The sequence below is a fragment of the Anser cygnoides genome, chromosome 13 (assembly GCF_040182565.1).
Source record: "Anser cygnoides isolate HZ-2024a breed goose chromosome 13, Taihu_goose_T2T_genome, whole genome shotgun sequence".
Classification (NCBI taxonomy): Eukaryota; Metazoa; Chordata; class Aves; order Anseriformes; family Anatidae; genus Anser; species Anser cygnoides.
In genome coordinates this window covers 21,897,562-21,920,775 of record NC_089885.1, presented here as the reverse complement: position 1 = coordinate 21,920,775, position 23,214 = coordinate 21,897,562, and the positions used below count along the sequence as shown (strand labels likewise).

The 23,214-nt window shown below is 42.4% G+C and overlaps 2 protein-coding genes across 35 annotated transcripts in view; one reads left to right on the top strand and one right to left on the bottom strand.

The window, feature by feature from the left end:
- The window catches only part of ZC4H2 (zinc finger C4H2-type containing), a 99,957-nt gene extending 78,071 nt beyond the window's left edge, over nt 1-21,886 (bottom strand). For 23 of the 27 annotated variants that reach the window (XM_067005046.1, XM_067005049.1, XM_067005041.1 and 20 more), the window contains exons 1-5: nt 15,839-15,906; nt 10,578-10,749; nt 9,819-9,991; nt 8,495-8,657; nt 355-7,342 (exon numbers count right to left, since the gene is read on the bottom strand). In XM_067005046.1, coding sequence (XP_066861147.1) covers nt 7,229-7,342; nt 8,495-8,657; nt 9,819-9,991; nt 10,578-10,749; nt 15,839-15,891 — 675 coding nt within the window. In that variant the 5' untranslated portion in view covers nt 15,892-15,906 and the 3' untranslated portion in view covers nt 355-7,228. The other 4 variants (XM_067005064.1, XM_067005065.1, XM_067005063.1 and 1 more) reach the window with 4 other exon arrangements.
- A 92-nt stretch (nt 21,887-21,978) lies between these two features.
- Nucleotides 21,979-23,214, top strand: part of ZC3H12B (zinc finger CCCH-type containing 12B) — a 32,845-nt gene continuing 31,609 nt past the window's right edge. For 4 of the 8 annotated variants that reach the window (XM_048074952.2, XM_048074967.2, XM_067005038.1 and 1 more), the window contains exon 1: nt 21,979-22,319. The gene's annotated coding sequence lies outside the window, so the exon portion shown is untranslated. Of the gene's footprint in view, nt 22,320-22,529; nt 22,549-22,606; nt 22,814-22,889; nt 22,930-23,214 lie in introns of those variants that run through there. The other 4 variants (XM_048074978.2, XM_048074963.2, XM_048074962.2 and 1 more) reach the window with 3 other exon arrangements.

Below are 23,214 nucleotides of genomic sequence, written 5' to 3'. Positions count from 1 at the left end.
GGGGAAAGACCGGCCGCGCACCACAGAACTACAGCTCCCAGCATGCCGCGGGACGGAGCAGTCCATCCGACGCAGAGGGGAGTCGGCCAAGCGCACGCAACCGCCCCCCCCCCCCCCCCCCCCCCCCGCGCCGCTTCGCCCCCCTCTCCCCCAGCCCTCCGAAGCCCCGCGCAGTGCAGACCCCGCCGCACGCCCGGTCCGCTCCGCTCCGCTCCGGCGCGGCGCCGCCCCCGCCCCGCACAAGGGCCGTTTCCGCAGAAGCCGCTGACCGCGTGGCGCCCCAACCGCCCGCCGCCTCGCCCCCTCCCGGCTCGGCCCGGCCCGGCCGGCCCCGGGGCGGCACCGACCACCAACCTCGTTGCGGCACCGCGCCTCAGCGGCCCGGCCCGGTCCGGCCCAAGCCCGTCCCGTTCCATAACTAGCCGAGCCAAGCACAGCCCGGCCGCTTATGCCCGTAGTGCCAGCAAGCCCTGCATGCCACTTCCGCCCTCGGTTCCCAGCCAATCATGGAGTGTTTCCGCCCTCAGTTAAGGCACGCCCTGACGGCACTTCCGCCCTCATGTTCCCAGCCAATCACGGCGTGTTTCCGCCCTCAGTGAAGGTTGGTCCTGACGCTACTTCCGCCCGCGGTTCCCAGCCCTGTACAGAGCCGTCCCGGCACGGCTCCCGTTCCGGAGAAGGGCGCCGCCATTTTGCCGCGGGCAGGGGTCCTGCCGTGCAGCCCGGCTCCCACTCCTTAGGCGAGCCGGCCGGCTCCGCGCATGCGCGGAAGCAGAGCGGCAGGCAGGGCTTCCTGGAGCAGCGCTGATGTGCAAGCTAAAAAAAAAAAAAAAGGCCAAAAAAAACCTCACAGCTTTATGCTTTTACACAACTTAGGGCAGAGGTTGCCCCTGTGGTGCCTTTTTTGTTTGTTTGTTTTAATAAGGTCAGGTATGCTTGGTCTTCTCTCATTGCAATGGCGGGCGTCCTGCAAGTATGTCGTAACCTTGCATTATTCCCTATTACCCGACGCTTGATTCCTCCTGTTTCCTCCCTGGCTGAGTTCTACAGGTTCACAAGCTACTTGACGCTCACTACTGTACCCTAGATGTACAATTTTAGTTGATCAACCATTAATTTCCCCTCTTCCTTTTTTTTTCTCTTCTCTCCTTCTTCTCTCGTGACTAGAGGGCCCGTAATTTTTGTTTTTACTGATTTTGCACTGCTCGTCCTGTTTTTCTTAGCTATCCCCCTTATTTTGGGACAGCAGGACCTTCCCTTTATCTTCTTAACATAGTCCCCGCTGCTATGCTACTGTCGTGCCGGCACAATCACTTTTGAATATACAAGGTTAGTGGAATTTTCCACTGCAAAAAAAACACCTTCTATTGCAAAAACACAACTCTGTTTCTCACAACTCCCCCCCCTTCTTTTCTTACTCCTACTGTTGTTTTTGCACCTCTTCGCATCCCCCACCTTCTTCCAACATTAGGGCGCAATATTTTTCTTTGGATGTCACGGCCATGACAGATACACAATGCCGTTACTATTATAACAACAAATAATTGTTTGAGCCAATTCTATTCAGGTAACCACGAAGTTAAGTTTCTCCCAACTGTTTCTAAATCCCCAGGAAGCGTCATCTTCAGCCGCTCTATGTAGGATCTCGTTTTTTTTTCCCCAAACATTTTTGAGATCAGTCAAATTTGTCCCGTTTGATCTACACGTATACAGCAACTAGCATTAATTATATGCATTAATTGCATGCTCCTCCTTGTGAGGCTAGTAATAAATCTAGTACCATTCGATTCTGGAGTACTATTTTTGACAAACTTGTTACCTCCTTTCGTAGTGCCTGGACCGCACCCAGAGTGTTATTTTCTAGTTCTTCAGTTAGAACTGAGATATTTACAATAGCTTTTTCTAATTCACTCACCCCTAACCAAGGTAAAAACCACCTTGCAAAACTGTGAAATGCCCCGTTTCTTTTTACTAGAGGATCATCTGGAGTCCTCTTAATTCTGCATAGAGTCTTGGGGGGGCTTTGGCTTTGTGGGTCTTCAATAATAGTTACATTTGGAATTATTGCCCCCCAGGATGCAAGCTCCCTTCCATCCTAGGGGGAAAACCTTCCTGGCTTGATTGCCACATAGCCAGTAACAACCCTTGCCATTTCGGACAGGCCGTTCGGTTACGGGATTCTCCCGTTGTATCTGGTGCGCGTTATGTATATTAGCATTCCCGTAGCTACCATACTCGGTACAGTACAGATAATTCCCTACTTCATAGATAACATTTCCACACCCAGGGGTAGGTACTATTGTCCCGTGAGCTTCTATCAATGTCGTTTAAAAGGCACCTTTGATAACACGCTATGTTGTAGCCAGGATTATGGTAGGGAGCTCAGCTTCAAAATCTGTTCCTGCCCAGGACTGAGTATGATGTGTCATTTTTAGAAATCTAGAGAATCCAGACACAGTTACTGCTGGTAACGGAATAGCAATCGGGGACAAGGCCTCTTCAGTGTTTCTAGGCATCTGGGTGCAAATCCAACAATTGTTGTGAGACAGAACTCAAGAGGTGTTCTGGATTAATTGGGAATGCTGATTTCCCCCCCCGTCCTATCACTAACCCATTACTTATATAAGCTTAAAATGCGTCGTCTCTCTCTCTCTCTCTCTCTCTCTCCACCCCCTATAATAATTAAGAAAAACAATCAAATTCACAAACTAATAAGGATTCTTCTGGTGGGGATTAAATACCACCCCTCCTCCTCCCCCCTCCTCCCCCTCTTTCTTTTTCTCCTTTGTTTCCTTGGAACAGTTCCTCCTAAGGAACGGCACGCCAGCCAAGATGCTTCCAATGCAACACCCTCCTCAGAAGCAAAACGGTAGTCAACTGACCTGCTCTGCTACTGAAGTCAGATAGACAACTGCTAGGCAACTCCACGCCTCCCTCTGCCAACCACTCCCCAACACACACAGTATTTGCCCCTTGACTTAATTCTCAGGGGTCAGAATCCATCCTCAACACGGACCACAGAAACCTACTAGGATGTTGCTAGTTTCTTCTTCATCACCTGAAAAGAAGAGTCACACAGAGGTGGACCAATAGACTACCAAACCAAAAACCATCCCTGTTTTTCAACTTTTCTCCACTCACCTTCCCGATCAAGGTTTAGCACTTCCATTTGCCATGCCAAGCCAAGGTCATGTGGGTGAGACCGAGAAGAAAGAACAAACAAACATGAAATCGGATGTCGTTTCTGTGACTGTTATGCAGATGCAGAGATCTTGGAGTCTAAGCACACAGTGGTTTGTGTTCAAGAAATGTTACTGAGAAGTTTGGCTAGGTTTAAGTCTGTCTTGCTATTTCCTTTTCCTTTCTACTTTCTAAGCTCACAGGTATTTCTTTCCCCATATTTACGACCATAAAGTTTCTATGAAGGCATAACAGAATTGGGGCTAATTGCATACTGTAAAATTAGAGATCTGAGATTTACCTTTCAGGATATGGCTGCTTCTCAGTAGCAAAAGCAAATAACAGTTGTGAAAATACTCTGCATGAAGAAAGCATGACATGTAACAAACATTTATTAAAAAGGACTGTACAGACAACTTTAACAGGTTACTCCTGGTCAGAAGAATAAAATATTTAGAACACAGAAGCCAGTGAAACTCCAGGTATTGCTAAAATATCTAAATGCTAAAATGGAAAACCCATGTCGGAGGACTTAGAAAACTGTAAAATAAGAGAAAGCACTTTCATTTATTTATTTAAAGTGCTAATAAAGTCTTGACTTCTTGGTTAGTCAGGTATTTAGAACAGCACCTCAATGGCTATTCTTTCACAAGCAGATTCTGTAACTTGAAGCCATTGGCAGGTTCAGTCAGCCGCAAGTGTGCCATTTAGAAATTTAAAGTTAAAATTCAGTAAGCGCAATTATTAGAATTTGGCTTTTCACCACAGATAATGGTGTCCTTGGCACTAAAGTTTGAACAACTACTCAACCCTGACCTGGGTGTGAATATTTCTGAAGTCATTAAACACAGTACAATGCTCTCATCCTTTTAGTGTGATCTTATGGCGGGGCGGTGGCTTGTGAATTCTGTGCCACTTGGTTGCAAAAGAACAGGACTATACCATTTGAAACAAGTGAGGAAGTAGGAAACAGCCCTGGAAACCATCTACAACAAAAGAATCCAGTGATTCTGTTATCGTTTGATTACTCATTGAAAAGGGAATGACAAAGCCAGGGTCAAACCAGAGGTTAGTAATGGAAAAGTCCTGTAAACTATTCAAGGCTTAAATAGCCTCTCAGCATCCACAACAGGGGTTTCTTTGTGGCTATCAAGAGAATCTAAGCTAAATAAGAATGAATTTAAGCCACGTGAAGAAATATCCTGGAAGAACTTTAGGTACAACGTAAGAGGCCATTGTTGCTTCACAGTGCAGAAGTGCCATAGTTTTATAGTAAAAACTGTTCTTCAGACAGCTTCCTCCTCTGACTAACTGAACAAGGAATCAGTATTTCGTAATTATCTCTCAAGTCTCTTGAGAAAGGTAGCAGGGAGAAAAAGGGCCAAGGCTGTCACAAGAAGAGCTCTTCAGTTAACTTTCTTAATTAATCTGTGAGAGAAAATATTAATAGTTCCCTAAGAAAGATACTGCTTCCTCCCCCCCCATGCCCCCAGTATCCCTTATTAAATAATATGGATTTGTCTCCTTGAAGTAGTTTGACTCATTCTCAGCAACACAAACTATTCATATGACTGAACTTCATAAAGGATGTGAAAACAGATTTCTAAACACTAATATGTGATTGATACAAACACAGTATGTCATACACACATCTTTTTCTCTTTAAAAATATTAACAAAAAACTTGTTAAACATGAGGGCACTAAGGACTAGTTTAAAAAAAAAAAAGTAAAAATACAGAACTGTTATACAAAGTTAAGAAATGGTGTTTTAGAATGATGTTATGAATCATTAAGCATGCTTCAGTTTAGAGCTCTAGAGATCTCCAAAGAAACAAAGAACCTGGCAAAGTAACAGCAAAGTAAGAACAGCTTGGACTAACCCCACCTATTTTGGGACTTTCAGGACTGTAAGTCAGTTCTACATATCTGTGCCTCTTCATGCACTACTTCATTGCGAGCCATTCACCCACTCTCCATTGTCACTACTTCTGAAACTTAGCAACATCTACCATAAAAGTATGCTGTTTTCATGCATGCAGTTTGGAGGAAAGAGTCCATATGCTGTTCTTTAACTCTGTGTATGTTTTCCTTTAAGCTCAGTAGGAATTGCTCTGAGTAGGATACACAGCATATGGCCTCTCTGACATTTAAAAACAGAACCCAGTATTTGTGTTGGAAACATGCAGAAGGATAGTTAGGGCACTACTGCCATCTGGTGAAGGGAGGACAGGGTCATGCTCTCCTCCATCATCGCTCAGAGACCGAATCCCAGTAATGCAGCTCACAGAATCTGCTTTTTACATGTTGTCAGGGGCACATAGTCCATATTCTGCCTCTACTGTTGACAGATGTTTATTTGGCTATCAAACGTTAAAATGGGAGAATACTGACTGAACTTGGCATAAATTATAAGGCTATATTCAATAAAATATTCATGTACTTTATGGATGAGTTTGGAAATTAATGGCAATGTGTGTGATTTGGACAGTAGAAGTGTTTTATGTGTATTTGTAGAGTCCACAGCATTTCACAAAGTTCTGACCAGAGACTTGGGGCTTCCTTGTCCTTCGTTTTTAACAAGCAAAATTCTCAATATATCCAATCTAGCATAATAGTAGAAGAAAACATGGGCTAAAAAGAGAGGCTGAATGCAAACAGGCAGTCCCTGTCTCCTGAACTTAGTGAAAAGAATATATAATACTTAAGATCAGTTTAGTCAACAAAGTTGGTGACAAAACTGGAATTAGAAATGAGTAAGTCTGAAGGCCCTGTTCTGTAGTTGGGTCACTGCCACCCTCCCTGTTGGAGAAAACTGCAGCTGCATGAGATGAAATAGGGAAGACAGAGATAAAGAGAGGGGTCTGCAGGATCCTCTAATTGGGGTTCTTTTGTCACACATGCAGAGTAAGAAAAAAAAAAAACAGGATGAAAAACTAACTTCATAACGGCTTATTAAAAGATACAACAATAGGAAGTTTTGGTCAGGGAGAAAAACAACCCCCCCCCCAAAAAAAGGAAGCAAAAAAAAACAGGCAGTTCTAGTGAAATACATCATTTTTTAGTTGACACTGTTCCCAGCGCATGTTATTAAACTTCCCTGTGATCCAACAGATGATACGTCTGCCAAAGATTTCTGCAGAAAACGTGGGAGACGTGCAGAATGGCTACTGTTGTAGTCTGTGGACATAGAGGTTTGGGGTATTTGATGCATGTTTCCTAGAGAACTACAGTAAGCTTGTTTGCCCTAGAGCCTAGGAGGACTACTAATGTATTAATTTAAACCTTATATTTAAATCAATTAGTCTTCTGACTGCTGAAAATAATATCACATTAAGATGTTAAAGATGACACAAATTATGCCATTTTTAGTACTTCACACACAGACTATAACTGGATCCCTCCTCCAAATTTTAAGCCAAATTTGATGGAATGATACAATCAAACTCCAATAAATCAAAATTCACTTGTGTCCTTAATACACTGATTTCTTGTATAAACCATTTCTTTTTTTTCCTGAACATGTCCCACATTAAAAAAAAAAAAAAAAGTGCTACTTGATACCCAAGCCTACACAATCGTACCAGCATGGAAAACAAATTGTTCTTTAGTGAAACAAACAAACAAACAGATTTTTCTGCATTTCAAATGGTATCCTGTTATCAGAAAATAGGAAAATAAGAATAATCTGTTAGTAACATCTGTTTTTAAAAATACATAAAAGCATTTGTAGTAATCACATTTGGCCAGTAGGTGTAGTCTGGCATTTAGGATACCTGCATAAGAATTCTGTGTTGCTTATGAGTCCAAAAGATGGAATGACTAAAATGTTAAATTGTAGCACCATTAGTACTTATTCTCTTAAAACTAAATCCTAAGGACCAGAAGGAAATTAAGACAGGACAGGAACATTGTGCTTACATTGCATTGGATAGAAAACAATGGGTTGGTCATACTTGAGTCTGCACTTCAGTAAAGTCTGGCCAAATTTACAGTTCTACTGGAAGGGTAGTGGAAGAGGTCACATTTTGCTCGTCAGTCTTCTGGGTTTCATTCATCCTGTTTCCTCTTGGGCTTTTTGGGATTCCGAGATCGGCTCTTTGCTTTGCAGAGTGGACATATGGGTGCATTCCGATGAATTTGTTGGTGACACGATAAACATGCCTGAAACGCGACATTGCAGCCTTTTGTTATAAACATTTAAGTGGCATTGATACATGGGTTATTGAGTATCAATACTGAAAAAATAATCAAGGCAAGACTTCTTGCCTTTAAGGGCAAACCAATGCTAAATTTTATATCCAGGTCTCTAGACTGTACAGTAACTTCAGGCCAAAGGAAAAAGTAACGAATCTCATTGTATTTAAACTACAGTTCAGCAAACACATGATTCAGGCCTGTATCAATAATCTCAGAATTAAATTCCATTTCATTTTAAGCTTTCCATGTGCTTTAAAGATGTCTACAAGGGTAATAGCTCACTGAGTCAGAGAAGTTATAGTGAAGTCTGACTGCAATTTCACAGCATTCAAGGCAGAGAGGGTGATTAGATTAATTCTACATATTTAACACAAGATACAGCACTCTACCCTTTTGTTCCATACTCAGCCCTCGAACTTCCATTTGACTGAAGTGTATTGCTCTCAGAAAGGATTTTTGCTGACCTAACTCTAGATAGTAAGTACATAACTATGAAATGTACTTACCTCAGTTTGCCTTCCTACTCCATAAATCTCTGAAACTAGGGTGCGATGGATAGTATGCAATTACTTTTCTGTTTCTACTAACTACAGAAAGAGCTGAGTATAACTGTTCAAAGTAGTACACCTCACTTAAGTGCTTACAGTTAGGTTGAACTAATCCACACATTAATCTTGATTTGAAGATACCAAGAAATACAGAATCAATCACCTTCTCTGGTAATTTCTACCATGAATAGTTATATTTCCTCATAAAATATGTGCATTGCTTCTAATATGTACCCATTGTGGATTACCTCCCAGCTATTGGTCTTTCTTTTACCCAGCATCTTTCTTCCATGCGTTTCTCTCACATGAAACACAAAATGAGTGAGAATTGCCTGCATCTCTATGGAGATTCTTAGGTCATAAAGGAGTCAAAATAAAGCCTTGTCAACCCTTGATGACTGGTGCTACTAGTTTAAGTCTGCTGGGATTGCTTTTGATATGAACTCCTGCAGAAAAAAAATCAGAATCAGGATGCATCATTTTTACTTTTTGTAAATACTGATCAATTTTATAAACATTGTATATTTCAATGACACAAGAGAAAAAACAGCACATTCCATCTCCTGACCTTCATTGGAGGTGGCTGTTGTCTGAAAGTTGCTGTCTGTCTGGTATCTTGTTTCCTAGCCACTTGCAGCTGTTGGGCAGCTGCTGCAGCTGCAGCCAGAGACTCTGGAATGGGAGGCTCCTGTGGTTCTGTCTGCCATTCTGCTTTCTGCTTTTCAAAGTAGCTAGACCAAAAAAAAAAATTTAAATAAAAATAAAAAAATAAACACCTTCTGGACTATTTCATTATTTTTAAGGGATAATTTGTGTTAAAATATAATGGACCACATTTCTCTATTACATTTCCCCATTAGAGTCAAATTGCCTACATTTAGACACCTTTTGGACTAATTCTTAAATGGAGTTGCTGGTATTTTCCTCTACATTTAAGCACATCAGACAGATTTCAGAAGAATGGAAATGACTGTTAGCTTCTAAGGCATCTTGATTTACAACTAAATATAAAACTAATAGGCTAGAAAATATACAGTGTACATACTTAATCTTTAACAGCTTTAGATGTACCACTGCCAAACTCTCTATTTCTATATTTTATCCTGTTAATATTTTTAATGCAATAGATTTATACATTTCTTTGTAGTGTCACGCTGCTTTGAGCGGAAAACTGCATTTCCGAAGAAATTCTGAGAAATCTTGAAAACTGTGTCAGTTAAAGCGATGCCAAATGTGCAGGGCATTAAGAAATGTAGTTTTCTTAAAACATCAATTGCATTTAAAACTGATCTGTTAAACAAACGATACTGTTCTTTGAATAGTAGCTAATTCTGCCGCCTTCTAGGTTATGCCTTGAAAAATGAAACTGAGGTCATTATCCAAATCTATTCCACATCTAGGGTAAACTTTTAGTTTTTATGGTCACAGGTAGATGTCTAAATGGCACTGCCATGTGCATGCAGCAAAAAAGAAAAAATATGACTAGCAGTACCACAAACCAATTGAAGAATAATTGCTTTGTATGCCTTTCTTGTATTGTCTTCTATCTCTGCTAAACAAGCAAAAAAACAACATGAAGAAAATACCTTGTTAGAAAAAAACAATATACGATATAAAATCTAGAGAAACAAACTCTTGAATTTTTACATATCATATGTAGAGTTTGCAGCTTGGAATAATCTAACTTCCAACAAATTCAAATAATGTTATCAGATACATGTACTCCCACATCTCTTTTTTGATAACTTTTTCTTTTCATGCATACCTCTTAAGTTATTTCTTCCACCTACCAAACAAAGTAGAATGACAAAACCAAAGAATAAAATCAAGAGCTAGACTATTAGTTAGATTTATAAATATAAACCCAGATAATGTTTGCTTTGGAGACTTACTCAAGGGACAGTTTCTCTTCCTCCTCACACAGATCTGGCAGCCTCTGCAAGCCCAGAGTCATCCGCAGAGCATCTACATGCTCCTTCAGGGGTTTGTACTCCTCGTGCAGGCGACGAGTAGATTCCAAGAGCTTGTTGAGATCATTCTCAGATTGCTTGATAGTGTTCTCCATCTGAAATAGATTCCCCTATAATTAATTAATTATAATTGTATTAATTTCCTTCTGGCTGGTGCTTCTTACTGTACTCTGGTAATGTTTGGTGGTTCTACTCAGTGATGAAGGTAAACTCTTGCTAAGAACTTCACAAATATCGTGTTTTCCCCAAATCCCTTTTCTTCAGAAAAAACACAAAACATAAAAACCAAACCAAAACAAAAAGCAATCAAAAGTCCCAGCTAGCTGCCTTCAGCTGCTGGATGAGAAGAGACTAACAGGAAGAATGGTTTTCTATGGGACTGTCAGAATGATGTTACTATGACTAATGGTGAGGTTGTAGCTAGAATGGGCTTGGCAACCTAACCCCTTGGTCCAAATGCTTTCTAAGCTCACATTACAAAATATCCCACCTTTCACAGACAGGAAAAAAACAATTAGCATGAAATAAATTTAATTGGCACTTTTTATAGGATCCTAGGATGGTGTTGTAAAGTCCAGATTATTCAACCAATCATAGTTCATTGATGTGTGCAATTCCACAACCTGTGGCTTGATTCATATACAACTGTCTTAGACTGCCTGCAGCTGGACTGTTGCATACCACATTAATATCAGCATGGATCAGACGCAGCTCCTCTACATGGGCCATCTTCTCTTGCAGCAGCAGGTCCATTTCCTGTTTGTATTCTTTCAGGTGCCTCTCCTCAGACTCCAAAGCTTCAAATTCTGCTTTCAGTCGCGCCTTTATTTTTTCCATCTGCAAAGTCTTATTCCTGGATCCCAGTGATAATTACAAATATAGAGGGACAACAGTAAGTCACTGCAAAATATTTGTCAAGGTGTCACTTTATAGATGAATAGATGGAAGAAGCAGGTAGCAGTAATAGGCAAGGGTGAAACTAAGTATGCCTGAAAAAACATAAGGTGCAATGACAGAACTGAATTCTAATCCCAGCTCTTTTGCTGAGCATTTCTAATGTATGAGATTATATCAAACTTTCATATACAGAATTATGAAACGAAGAGTACATTGTAAAAATGTAACAGTTACTGCAGATTTAGAGAATTTGTACTAAGAGTTCTACTGTATCAATTTACTGAGATTAAAACCTAGTTCCAAAGCAGAGAAATCCAGAAAATATGAAAGGTTTTAAACAGGATTCGGTGATACATAAAATGAAATGGAAGTTACTATAATATCCTATACATTGACTACCACTATGCGGACAGTAATTTGAACTGCTACAATGCTAACTTCAAGTTCAGATTAAAGAAAATTCCAGAGCAATGACATGTCAGAGTAGTAAAAACTCAAGATGACATTCACCACCACCATCCCGTTTGTAGGTACACCATGACAAGTTCTTGGTTCTTTGCTAAAATCTCGTACCTTTCACATATTTGTAAGTGTTTCTACCAATGTCCTGCATTCTAATTAAAAAAAAAAAGTGCCAATCTGTCATTCCATTGCAAAAGTGTTTAGAAACCCAGTCCATTTCTCTCTCTTCAAAGCTAACAATTAAGGGGTGTGAGTTTCAGTCATCAGACAGCTTTAAGCAGCAGAACAGTCTACTGCTCTTGTGATTCAGTAGTTGTACTAGTCATTGAACAGAGCAAACAAACTGCTCTTGTTCCTGGTCTTGTTTCTGTGATTCTGTGATTTAGTTAACCAAGAAGTCTTAGTTATTTTTCCTGTACTTTAGGTTAGAATATGATACGCCATAACCCAGGTGTCAACAACACTTAAATGTTTATAACAAGAACCTGCAATGTCACATTTCAGGTAATTGTACAGTACCACCTCTGGCCTTCCTTGTTATACTTGGCTTTAACAGAGTTACTGTTTTCTCTTGCTCCAACCAAGATTCCCAAAGAAATTTTAGAGCTAGCCTGAGGACTCTTCTTTAAAGTATATGGCAAGTGTCTGTATAGATTCTATTCTTGCTTCTGTTTGACTGGATCTCTCCTGTCACCCCCCCTCTTGGGAAGACTCACATATGCCTTTGAATCCTTTGTTCCTGTTTTCCAAATCAGTCTCAATGAGTGCAGTAACTGCTTATGCCCCAAGTTTCGTTAATCCTTTTACTGGCTGTCTCAGACATCACTGGCATAGGGGAACTGGCACAACAGTCTTCCACCATTTGCTGAAGAGAATGGCAGAAAGCTGGGTCAGTCCCTGAGACAACTAACTCTTGTTATCTATTTCAAGAATTATAGCCGAAGTCGTTCTCTCTCTCACTTCAGGAGCTTATAAAGCTACAAGAAATAAAAACAGTATCATAAATAACTTCTCCGATATGTATTCAGAACTAAGAGGGAGTTGGTTCTCCCCCTCTATTCTGACCCCGCGAGACCCCACCTGCAGTACAGCATCCAGCTCTGGGGCCCCCAGCACGAGAAAGATGTGGACCTGTTAGAGCAGGACCAGAGGAGGACCACAAAAGTTATCAGATGGCTGGAATGTCCTAGAATCACAGAATATCCCCAGATGGAAGGAACCCACAAGGATCATTGAGCCCAACTCCTGGCTCCACACAGGACCAGCCAAAAATCAGACCGTATGTTTGAGAGTGTTGTCCAAACGCTTCTTGAACTCTGGCAGGCTTTCCTAATGCCCAACCAGAACTGGCCCTATCCCAGCTCCATGCCCTTCCCTCGGGTCCTGTCACTGTCACCAGAGAGAAGAGATCAGCGCCTGCCCCTCTGCTCCCCTTGAGAAGAAGCTGTAGGCTGCAATGAGGTTGTCCATCAGTCTCAGTACTCACTAGTCTGAACAGTATTTACTAGTCTGAACATGAATATTGGACTTAAACCAGTAAAAGAGATCATCTCTGTCTTCTATTTCAAATGTGGCAATATCCCACTAAAAAGTATCCTCCAACCATCTACTCCTGTTTTCATCAAGCCTCATTGTTTCCATATACTTAGCAATAGCAGCTTTGATTACTGAAACTGGGAGTACTTGTCCCCAGTTTTATCCCTGTTTCCTCCCTTGTATTTATGGAATGCATTCACCCGAGACAATGGAAAAAGATCACTTTCCTCACTGTTACTAGTCACTGGCCTCTGTGCTCTGCCAAATTGCCTCAACGAATGCATTGCAAGGGATTGTTTCAGACCAAATGATTAGCTTTTGGTATAGGAAAGAAAAAGCGCATACAAATTAGAACTCTCTGTTAGCATCAGGCAACATGCTGTGATGTTTTGAAACAAAAACTGCAGTTGTGATTTCTACACTGCCTAATGAATTCTGCCCTCGTGTTCTTTGCCCTTCTATTTAAGTTCTTAGACTGCAATGGTAATGGTAGTCGCTAAGTGACTACTTAATGCCACAGTAGGGCATTAAGCAGTGAAACTAGCATCTGTCATGGGTAAGTTCGCTCTCATTCTCTTTGATCTCCTCCCAGTTAGAACACTGAGGTCCAGTCTTTATGTATTTGCTTAATTTTACAACTAGGGTTAGTTCTGTGAAACTACTCAATGCATATCAATAAGCATGCGCAGATACATTTGGATTGGTGGCACATATATACATTTACTGACAACAGCAATTCCATTGACTACAGATTATGTATTTTTTTATCTATGTATACAAGTTTTGAGAATCATATTCCAGAATTCCATCAAAAACCCAGCTGAGCTGCCTTTAATAAATGATAGAGTGCAGCTACAGAAATTGGCAATTTCTTTGATTTTAATTGTGAGGGCTTTTTTTTTTTTTTTTCCTTTGCCTATAGAATAGTACATGGAATGCAGATTAAAATAAAGCCTGCCAAATCCATCAAAGGTGTGTTTGCTCTGTAAAGATAAGGGTTTCTTATAGCAATTTTGATTGATTTTTTTTTCATAGAATGAAAAGACATTTTAAATAGGTAGTTTATCTGACCACATTTTGTGAAAGGAGACTCAAAATTGACATGAATGCTGCAAGCAGGATTTGTTTTTGATTTTTTAAGTTAAAATATATTCAAGCAAATTTCTTGATACCTCATTGCACAATAAAGGTAATAATGTCACCTTTACAGTACCTTATACCATAAACTAATATAAAAAATGTCTTAATTACAGTTTAAATGTCCCATTTGAATATATTGTCATAAAATTGAATACACCATAAATTTCCAAATACAGGATACCACTTTCTCTGGAAAGATAATTTAATGAGATATTTAAAGTCAGTGTTAGAATATTTGGACCTCAAACTGTAATAGGCCATATTTAGATCTGTGTTTTAAAGGAGCCCGTCCAATAATAGTTCCGTAGAAAAGTGTTGTTCTTATTCTGAAAAGCATGTGTTATTCCATCTCTTTCTACATGTAGTTTTGGGATGTTAGATAAAATTTTTTGCCTGATCTTTGTTCATCTTCATGATATCGAGTGAAGAAGGCCAAGGCCCATACATTGCTGCCTAATTCACCTCTTTCCACAGGTGAAGTGTGCTTGCTATAGGTGCTGTTAACAGCCAGAAAGATGTCTCTGCAGCCATGTGCATGCAGGGCCAGGCAGCAGAACCTTTGTCCCCTGCCTCTCCTGCAAATATCCCCACTGATAGCCTGTATTCAGCTGCCATGCCCCAGAACACTTCCTTCCACTCTGGGGTTACCCACCACCACCTCAGCTTTCAGCTCCTGGCTACATACCAAATCACTTTCTTTGTAATGCATTCTGGCTTTTGGATGCATGAATTCCTGCTAAATATAGACAGCTCAGGCCCTATCCTGAATATCACTGTCCTATGTCAAAGAGTGAAAATGTCCTACCTAAAGCTCAGAAAAACACATACCCCCAACATGGGCACATACGGTGCCGTTCATTGTTTATGACTCCCCCTCTTTCAAGGCATTCTGCAATTCACCATACAAAGAACACTATATGCAAATTCTTCATGTGTTGTGTTGCACAGAACAGCAGAGAGACAGCTGCCTGCCTTGTGGTAGATTCTCAAGATGATGGCAGAAAAAGCCCATGCTCTTGTGTCCCCATCCATCACCACCACGGCACTCTGTCACCCCAGTACATGTGGCCCTGCTCACCACTTCAGGGTGGTGGCCAAAAACAGCAGGTAGGAAGACTCCTTGCTCTCCCTGCCCACCTTAGCCATCTCTCTGCCTCTGGGTAGAGGGCCATGTCTCTGCCCAGGGAAGGGAGAGTAGAAAGAAACCGGGTAAACACTGGCTGCTTCACAGGCTCAGCTGCTCCCCTCTCCTAGCACACGCACAAATTCCACACTCCCTCGCAGGCCGCAATCCCAGCTAAAGCTGACTGCCAGCACTGACTGCCCAGGGAGATCGGCCACCCTGGCAGTTGAGCAGCCACACATCCTCCCATTGGTCTCTGCCTGGCTGTGCCCAGACATCCATGTCCTGCTCAGACACTTAAACATGCCACTCTCAGGGGCACATCCATCCTTGGCTTTTGCTGTCATGCTCCGCTTGCTTTCTGCCCTTCCTTTCCTAGCTTGTTAAGGCTCCTGCCAGGGAATGATGGGAGTGGGCAAGGCAAAATGATAGATTTATGACCGAGCGACTCAGGAATGAGAAATAATACTTCAAAGAGCTTAAAAGAAAACACCTGCAGCCCAACACCACCCCCACACTCTTCCCTCTCGTGTTATGGTGTCACTGAGTTAATTCTCTGGAAATGTATGACCATCACAGCCCTTTGCTGCACCTTCTGCTGCTACTTCCCGGTTGCAGATGCTCCTTCCCTATTTAGAAAAATGTAATTTCAGCTCTTATCATAAAGCCCAGGGGTGGTTTGCTTTCCCTCAGGAGCACAATAGCTACTTTCAGATCGATGCAACTCCTCCACTCCCCCGAGAAAGCTGTTTCATGTAACTGATGCGGCACAAAGCAAACGTACCTGATCTCCTTGATGCTCTCGAGTTTGCACATAATTTCTTGCTCATCTGCCATGCTGATTTAAACCTCCCGATTTAAACCTCCTGTGAAATGTACGAAATGCCAGGGAAAACAAAAACAAAAACAACAACAAAAAACCAACAATCATACAATAGACACAATGTAGTCACCCCCTCCGAGCATACGGTCTCTGAGCCTGTGCAGTAGGCTCTAGTGGGAACTATGGGACTTAGAGTCCAGCTTCCTACTTCTGACTAGGCAGGTAGTCAGCAGAAAAACTACAACACCCACAAGGCAGAGTAAAGCTTTCCTGCCCTTTTTCCTGCAACTACATTTTGAATCAATTTGTCACACCTGATGTCAAAGGTTGTTAGGAATGCAAAGAGAGCAAAAGGTGACCTCCTGAGGTCTATGCAATAATTAGCATTTCATTAAATCATTTGAATTATGGAATAAGCACTAAGATCATTGGATGTGTTTGTGATTTTGATGTAAAACATAAAAACATGCTGTAGCCGTTACTACTACTGTGCTGTTTTCTTGTAGGTACTCTGAGTGATGAGGAGTGCATATATGGAGTTCAGAAGAGATACATTTTGTTCTTTAGGATTTTCTTTTTTATTTCTGCCACTATACATAGCCGTCTTAGTTTTGAAAAGAATAACAATGCAAATAAAACAGCTAAATTGAGAAAAGTGACCATTTGCCATACTAAGGACATTCTAGCCATGAATATCAGAGCACTTCGCTTCTTCACATGTTGGTGAATAGAGTCACTGTCATTCCTCAGACAGGCAATTATATTTCTTCTTCTGTAGTGTATTAAGCATTGTTTTTTAAGTTATGAAGATAACAGTTATATCTCAACACTTTGGAAGGTCAAAAGAAATAGCTCTAGCTACCGTGCATTGTCTGAAACAAATACAGAGAACCTGATGAGAAACCCACCATGAAAATGAAAGCAAACAAGAAAACTGCAAAATGTTCTGTATTACAAAAGAGATTTAGGCTTGTAGAAGGGAATGTGACAGGCTAACATTCCCTCTACCTTCTTCTGAGTTCTTGCCAGGAAGGAAGAATAGGCTTAAATTCCTGAATTCTGCTACCCAGCCAGTCTCCAAAGAATTTATGCTAGTATATACCTCTCCTGCCCTGCCCTGCCCTGCTTAACAAAGAAGTTTAAGCAAACCTTTTGTAACTGAGGCAGCAAATGTTTGTCAGTGGGATTTTTTTCTTCTTATGCAAATTACATTGAATAATCAATGTTATGTGATGCAGATCAGACCCTGTTTCAGGCAGTGTGAGAAGCTGAAACTCTCTTCACTGGAGATGCAGTTTGGCCTTTTTTTTTTCTTTTTTTTTTTTTTTTTCTGCTTTCACTGATCAGTGGGAATGGGCAATCCGGCAAATCAAGTCAGTCATAAAAACTTCAGAACTCATGGATGATATCAGAACCAGTGCACTGCAGCTTCCTGCTTATTTTTTCCTAATATTAATATATCTAGTCATCTTTTTAAATGCTTTAGTTTCTAGTGAAGTAAATGGGGATTTGGAATGACCAAAGACTCCGGTTTCAGATCTCCATGTATTTAAAAATAGCAAAAATTATTGGTTTTCATTAAGCACAGGTGAGCAGAATATTTTTTTCTCTTTGGTTTACCTGTGTTGTGCAACTTGGTCTTTAATATTCTCTTGTCCTCTGTGACAGTATGTTTTCTCTGAGTGATTTTGCTGCTGCTTCTATTTACACTGCTGTCCTTGGCCTGCGTTGGAGCAGGGACCCCGTTTTTATGCTCACCTGTGAAGTAATATCAATTTGCATGAAGTCATAAAAACAACACAAAGCTCAGAATGTCATGCGTTATTGCAATAGCTGCTAACTGAACTCAGACAATCCAAGTAAAATAGCTGGTTCTGAGCTAAAAATTGATCTTAGAATCTCTTTATGTGCCGCAGTTCCCAGAATTTTATATGGAGTATGTGTGTAGCACAATGGCCTTAAGGTGCTGGGATTCACTTTTACCAATTTTCTACCCGTGTTCCTTTTTTGCAAGGAAGTTATAAAACGAAGTGTGGGGAGACTTGGATGATAGTGATGGAGTTGGAAGAAATAAAAATCCAGAGAACAAACTTCAGAGCTGAGCTGGTATGACTGAGGTTTGTCCTCAGTCTGAGGCGAGGAAGTTGTTCATAAGCGCTGGAGCAAACAGCCCCAAAGTGAGATCCCTAAAAAAACATAATTAGGGAAAATAGCTGAACTGATTTTTGTATGTCCTGTCAAAAGACAGGACTCTCTTATTATCTTACCCACAATAAGGATAAGGATAAATCCCTTGATGGGTTGTTTTTCAGCATCCAGTGAAGCACCTGGGTTGTTTCAGGATGTGAAGCAAGCCACATTCTCTCAAGGATCAATTGTGGCTAGTTTGATTACATTTTTACAACTTACTGGTAAATTGGTACTTGATTTTCAAGACATGGTTTTTACAAGAGCAGAGCTATCAGGTGTGAGGTCTTACAAGTTGCAGATGGTTGGTATCTCTAAACAGTGAGGACTTTCCTTTCATGAATTTTCAGCATGTTAGCATCTACAATCTTCAGATATGGGGCAGGATACCTTTATAATTAGCAATGTACAAATCCAAGGACAAAAGCTGATGGTTCCTGTCCCAAATACTTTCTCTAAATATAAGGCAAGAGAGAACATGTGGGTACGATAGACAAAGAGAACAATGAACAAAAGAGGAGAGCACTGGCCATCACGATAAGCAGTGGTTGGGGTTCACCTTGTGCCTGAGCACAAGTCAGTCTTCTCAGACAAAAGATTACTGATCTGTTTATCATTAATAATAATTAATAATCAATAGTTAAAGAGAGTTAAAAACTCAGGATGACTTGTACAAAACATCTACATTCTTTTTCTATCAATTCCACTAGACAATAAATTAAGAAATAAATTGAAATTTTCAAACATTATAAAAAACATATTTCAGATTCTCTTATGAATCTTCCAATTAATGATTTTGAGGATTTATTTGCATTATACAAGTCCAATTTTTGTAAATGTATTCTTGCAGGCATAGTTCTGGAATAGGTAATGAAAAAATAGCAGCTCTAACTTACTTCAAAGTGCTCACAAAGGTTGATACTTACAGTGTGGATTTAAGAATTTATGTGGATTTAAGAATACTTTTAATAATGTAGGGATACTTTTAATGTTAGATAAACAATACCCGAGGAACAATTCCTATCCCCTTTCTTCCTTACCTCCAGGACAGAATCTTTAATCCACCCCTCCAGTGTTAAAATTCAGATCACTTATCTGTCTGCGCTATTCTTGTTTTAATACTCTACCCATTAAAACATTATTGGAGTATTTATAAGACAATCTCCTGGGACTAGCACATGCTTTATGCAAGTCTTTCTCTTCCCTTCATTTTCCCAGAAGAGTGAGACTTTAACTTTTTTATATAGCTTATTTTGAATGTATTTATTCTTACTTTATTTACACAAATCCGTTTATATAAAAGCAAGGTCAAAGAAATACCACTTGTACTCAATACACAAAAGTCAGCCGTGTGGGCGTGAGGTATGTTAGGTCTCATTTTAAGAAATTAAAAATGTAGGTGTGCTATACACATGATGGTAGGAATTTGTTAACTTTACCATTTGTGCAAAACTAAAAACCATTAGCTCTGCAGAATAACAAAGCGAAGAAACAATCCTTAGAAGTATTCAAAATAAATGAAGGCCTGAGGAGAACCATTTCATATCAGTAGGTAAATTCCCATTGCTTTCACTAGGTCTTAAGTCAGGCTCTAGATAGATAGTAAGTAGTCTTTTGGAGCATGCATTTAGCTTGAGTTCAGCATCCACATGAAATCAGTGCCTGCTGCAGTAAGATATCCTGCTCTTCCCTCGATTGTGGAATCAGCACAGCTGTCATCCTGTGCCCTCTTCCCTATGCTGCCTTTCAAGTACAGTGAATCTGCTTGACATTTTCTATCCTCTCAACTCACTCTGTTTTTCAAAATGCGGTGGCATTTTTTTTTTCGTTGATGAAGAATACAGTCCTTTATATGAGGCTTCTGCTATTGCTGCCAAATTTCTGAACGTTTTTTTTTCAGTGTAAACTTTCAGCAAAGTGACTAAAGAGGAAGAGGAGAGTATGTACTTTCACCACTGCTGTCAGAGGTAACAAGGTGAGCAAAAGGCGTATTGTACCCTGGAGAGACTAGTCAGTATCCTGATTGTGCACTCTGAGATCCCTACTGTTTCTAGAGATAGAGATGAAAAATCTTTTTCCAGATTGCAAAGTAAAGCATCAGTACGTCATGAAGCATGCTGTTTTATGGACAGAGCAGAAGGCCAGGGTTTGTCCGTCTGGATTACTCTTTCAGCTCTGATGCTAATACTGGCAGTCCAAGCACATTCAAACTGGTGTCATTCAGCTTTTTTTTCACAGGTCTGGACAAGTGTCTTAATCTCTCTGTGTTTCACTTTTTGTTGTATACAAAATAGGTCTGACAGTTCTTTAAATGATCGGAAATCACTGCACTGATGTTTCATGTGTATTCTCTTGCTATTTATAAACTTTGATGTGTGGGATATAAATAACGATAAGTTTTCTCCCAGCACACAGGTAAGATTTTTTCAATGGGTGATGTGGGACTAAAGCAAACTGCCATTGAAAAAAACCTCCCAGTCATCTGTTCCTGAAAAATTCATCCTTGTTCCTATTTGATCCTTTTTAAACCAAGAGCTAATAGGCAGATACATTTCAAAACACGTTTTAGTATTATGCAGACTGAACTCAGTGCCAAAGTACTACCCTACACACTGAGCACCAGTTTGAATTTTGTTGCATTTAAAAAAATTAGACACTTCCATTTAGTATAAATTCATTCCATACACTGATACCACTGTGACAAGAAGTCTGATACAGAACAGTTCCAACTGCAAGAATGACTTTCCCCCCCCCAGGCAATCATCCCCCCTAGAACAATCAATTCTACACGGCTGGACATAAAGATATATTTTTTTTCTTTTTTTCTTTTCTCAGCATGTGCTGGATTTAACACATTAACGTATGTATATATATATTTTCTTTTTAAACTATTTTTAACTATTTAAAAAATACCATTAAATTCTGTGTACATTGCTCATTATTACAGAAGTTTTCACGTTATAAAGAATGCCCTGATAAACTTTTATCTGAAGTTCTATAAAATGAGCCACTGTGACAGATTTAGTTACGTAACAAGTGACATATACAGTAATATTGTACATTTTGTCAGCTTTTATCTTCATCTGAGCATCTGAAATATCTTTCTAGTCAAATATCAGTGAGTTAAAGCAGCCAAGCTGTAGCATTTTTTTTTCAAAAGATAGAACTCAGACATTTAGTAGTTTATAAGGTCGTCCAGCTGCCAGGGGAAACTTGGAGATGTGAAGGCAGGTGAAAACTTGTGCGGACGGACATTAAAGAAACGTGTGCAACACGTTTTGTGAAAGAAATAGCATGCACAGAAATTGCAGTTACGCTTGCAGAAAGCCTGGTACACCAGGCTGGAAGACTGGAGAAGCCCCCCCGCTAACACACAGAGCAGGCCCGACCGCGGGCCGCCGTGCCGCGGGGCTGGGGGCGTTACCGCGGGCACCACGGGGAGCGGCGCTGCCAAGCCTCAGTAAACAGAAGAGTCAAAATGGCGCACCCTGAGGTACGGAATTCACCTCAAATTCCCGAACTTTTAAAATAGAAATTCCTTCTGTATCCCACCTGGTTTCTGAGCCTTCAAAACATACTCGAGTCACATTTGAAGGAATCCTCCCTACAGCTAGTGGGGGAATACTTTTAGGGAAGGCTGCTGGGGTTCCGGGGAAGCCGGAGGCGTTCATCAGTACCGCTGGCAGGCGGCAGCCACACCGCAGCCCTCGGCTCCTAAGAGCACCCCGTCTTTGTCAGCCCTCGAGGCGTTCGCTCCCCGCGCGTCCCGGCTCTGCTCCTGCGCCGCGGGCGGGGCCCGGGCCCGGGCATGCGCCGGCAGCACCCTGGCGCCGGGCGGGAGCGGAAGGCCGGTGCGCGCGGCCGCGTGTCGACGGCGCGTGCGCTGCCACCGGGAGCGCGCGCGGCGCCGCGAGGAGCCGGGCGCCCGCAGCGGCGGGGGCTGGGCGCGGTTGCTAGGCGACGGCGCCCGGGCAGCGGCGTTGGCCCGGCGGAGGCGCGGGCAGGGATGAGGCGGAGGCAGCGGCCCCCGCGCTCCCGCCGCCGCTGAGCCCGCTCCCGCCCCGTCCCGCCCGGGCCTCGCTGCCCGCTCCCCCCCCTCCTCTCCCCTCGCTCCAGCCTGCCCTCCCCCCTCCATGCGGCGGGAGCGGCCGGAGTGGGGCCCGTGCCGCGGCCGCGCCGAGCCCCGCCGCCCCTCGACTCTCCGCCGCCAGCCGCCGCAGGGAGCCGCGGGCGGTGTCTGCAGCGACAACAGCGGGTGAGGCCCCGGCTGCGGGCGGGGGTGGGCGCGGGGCGGCAGCAGGCGCCGGGCACGGCTCCCCGGCGGCGGCGGGGGGGGGAGGGATGCTCCGCTCTGCGTGACCCGCGAGGCCGGCGGGACGCCCCCTGCCGCCCGACGGGCGCTCTCCGGGCCGGGCCGCGGCCGAGCGCGGCCTCCTCCTCCTCCTTCCTCCTCCTCCTCTGTCCGCACTCGCGGCCCGAGCCGGGTGCGTGCCCGGGCGGGGCGCGCGGGGCCTGGAGCGGGCGCTGGTGCTCCGCCGGCCCCCGCACGCCGCGGGAGTGCGGCCGGGACCCGGGAGCCCGCCGTGGCCTGGCGGCGGAAGGGGCCTGGGCGGGGGCTGCGGGACCGGGAAACGCGCCCGGTGCCGTTTAGCGATGCCAAGTGCAAGGCTGCGGCAGTGCGCTGCTCGGGGATGTGCTCTGCGCCCGGGCATGAGGCGGGGAGCGAGAAACGTGCGTTATAAAAGCAAGGTGATCCAATGAGGAAATTACTTTTGTAGAGGGTGCCTGGTGGTCGCTGCTCACAGCCTTCCGTTTCTCTTTGTAGCGCAAGTGTCAGTGAGAGATGGTGACTTACGGCAGGATAGGTGAGGTTTAAGGCAGCTTTCTAACGTGCTCATGTAAAAATGTTGGTTTTCATAGCTCTCTGCTTTTCTGTTTTGAGACTGTATTTCACAAGACCTGTATATTTCCTTCCCAAGTAACAAAGCAGTCAGATGGAATGCAAAAGCTATACTGTGTCTTCTTAAGTTGACAAATGTGCATATTCTGGTCACTTAATGACCTCCATGTGATATACTGTCTTTTTTTTTTTTTTTTAAGCCTTGTATTGTAGTGATAGGCGGGTACTGTCATAAATTGGAAGGAGGAAT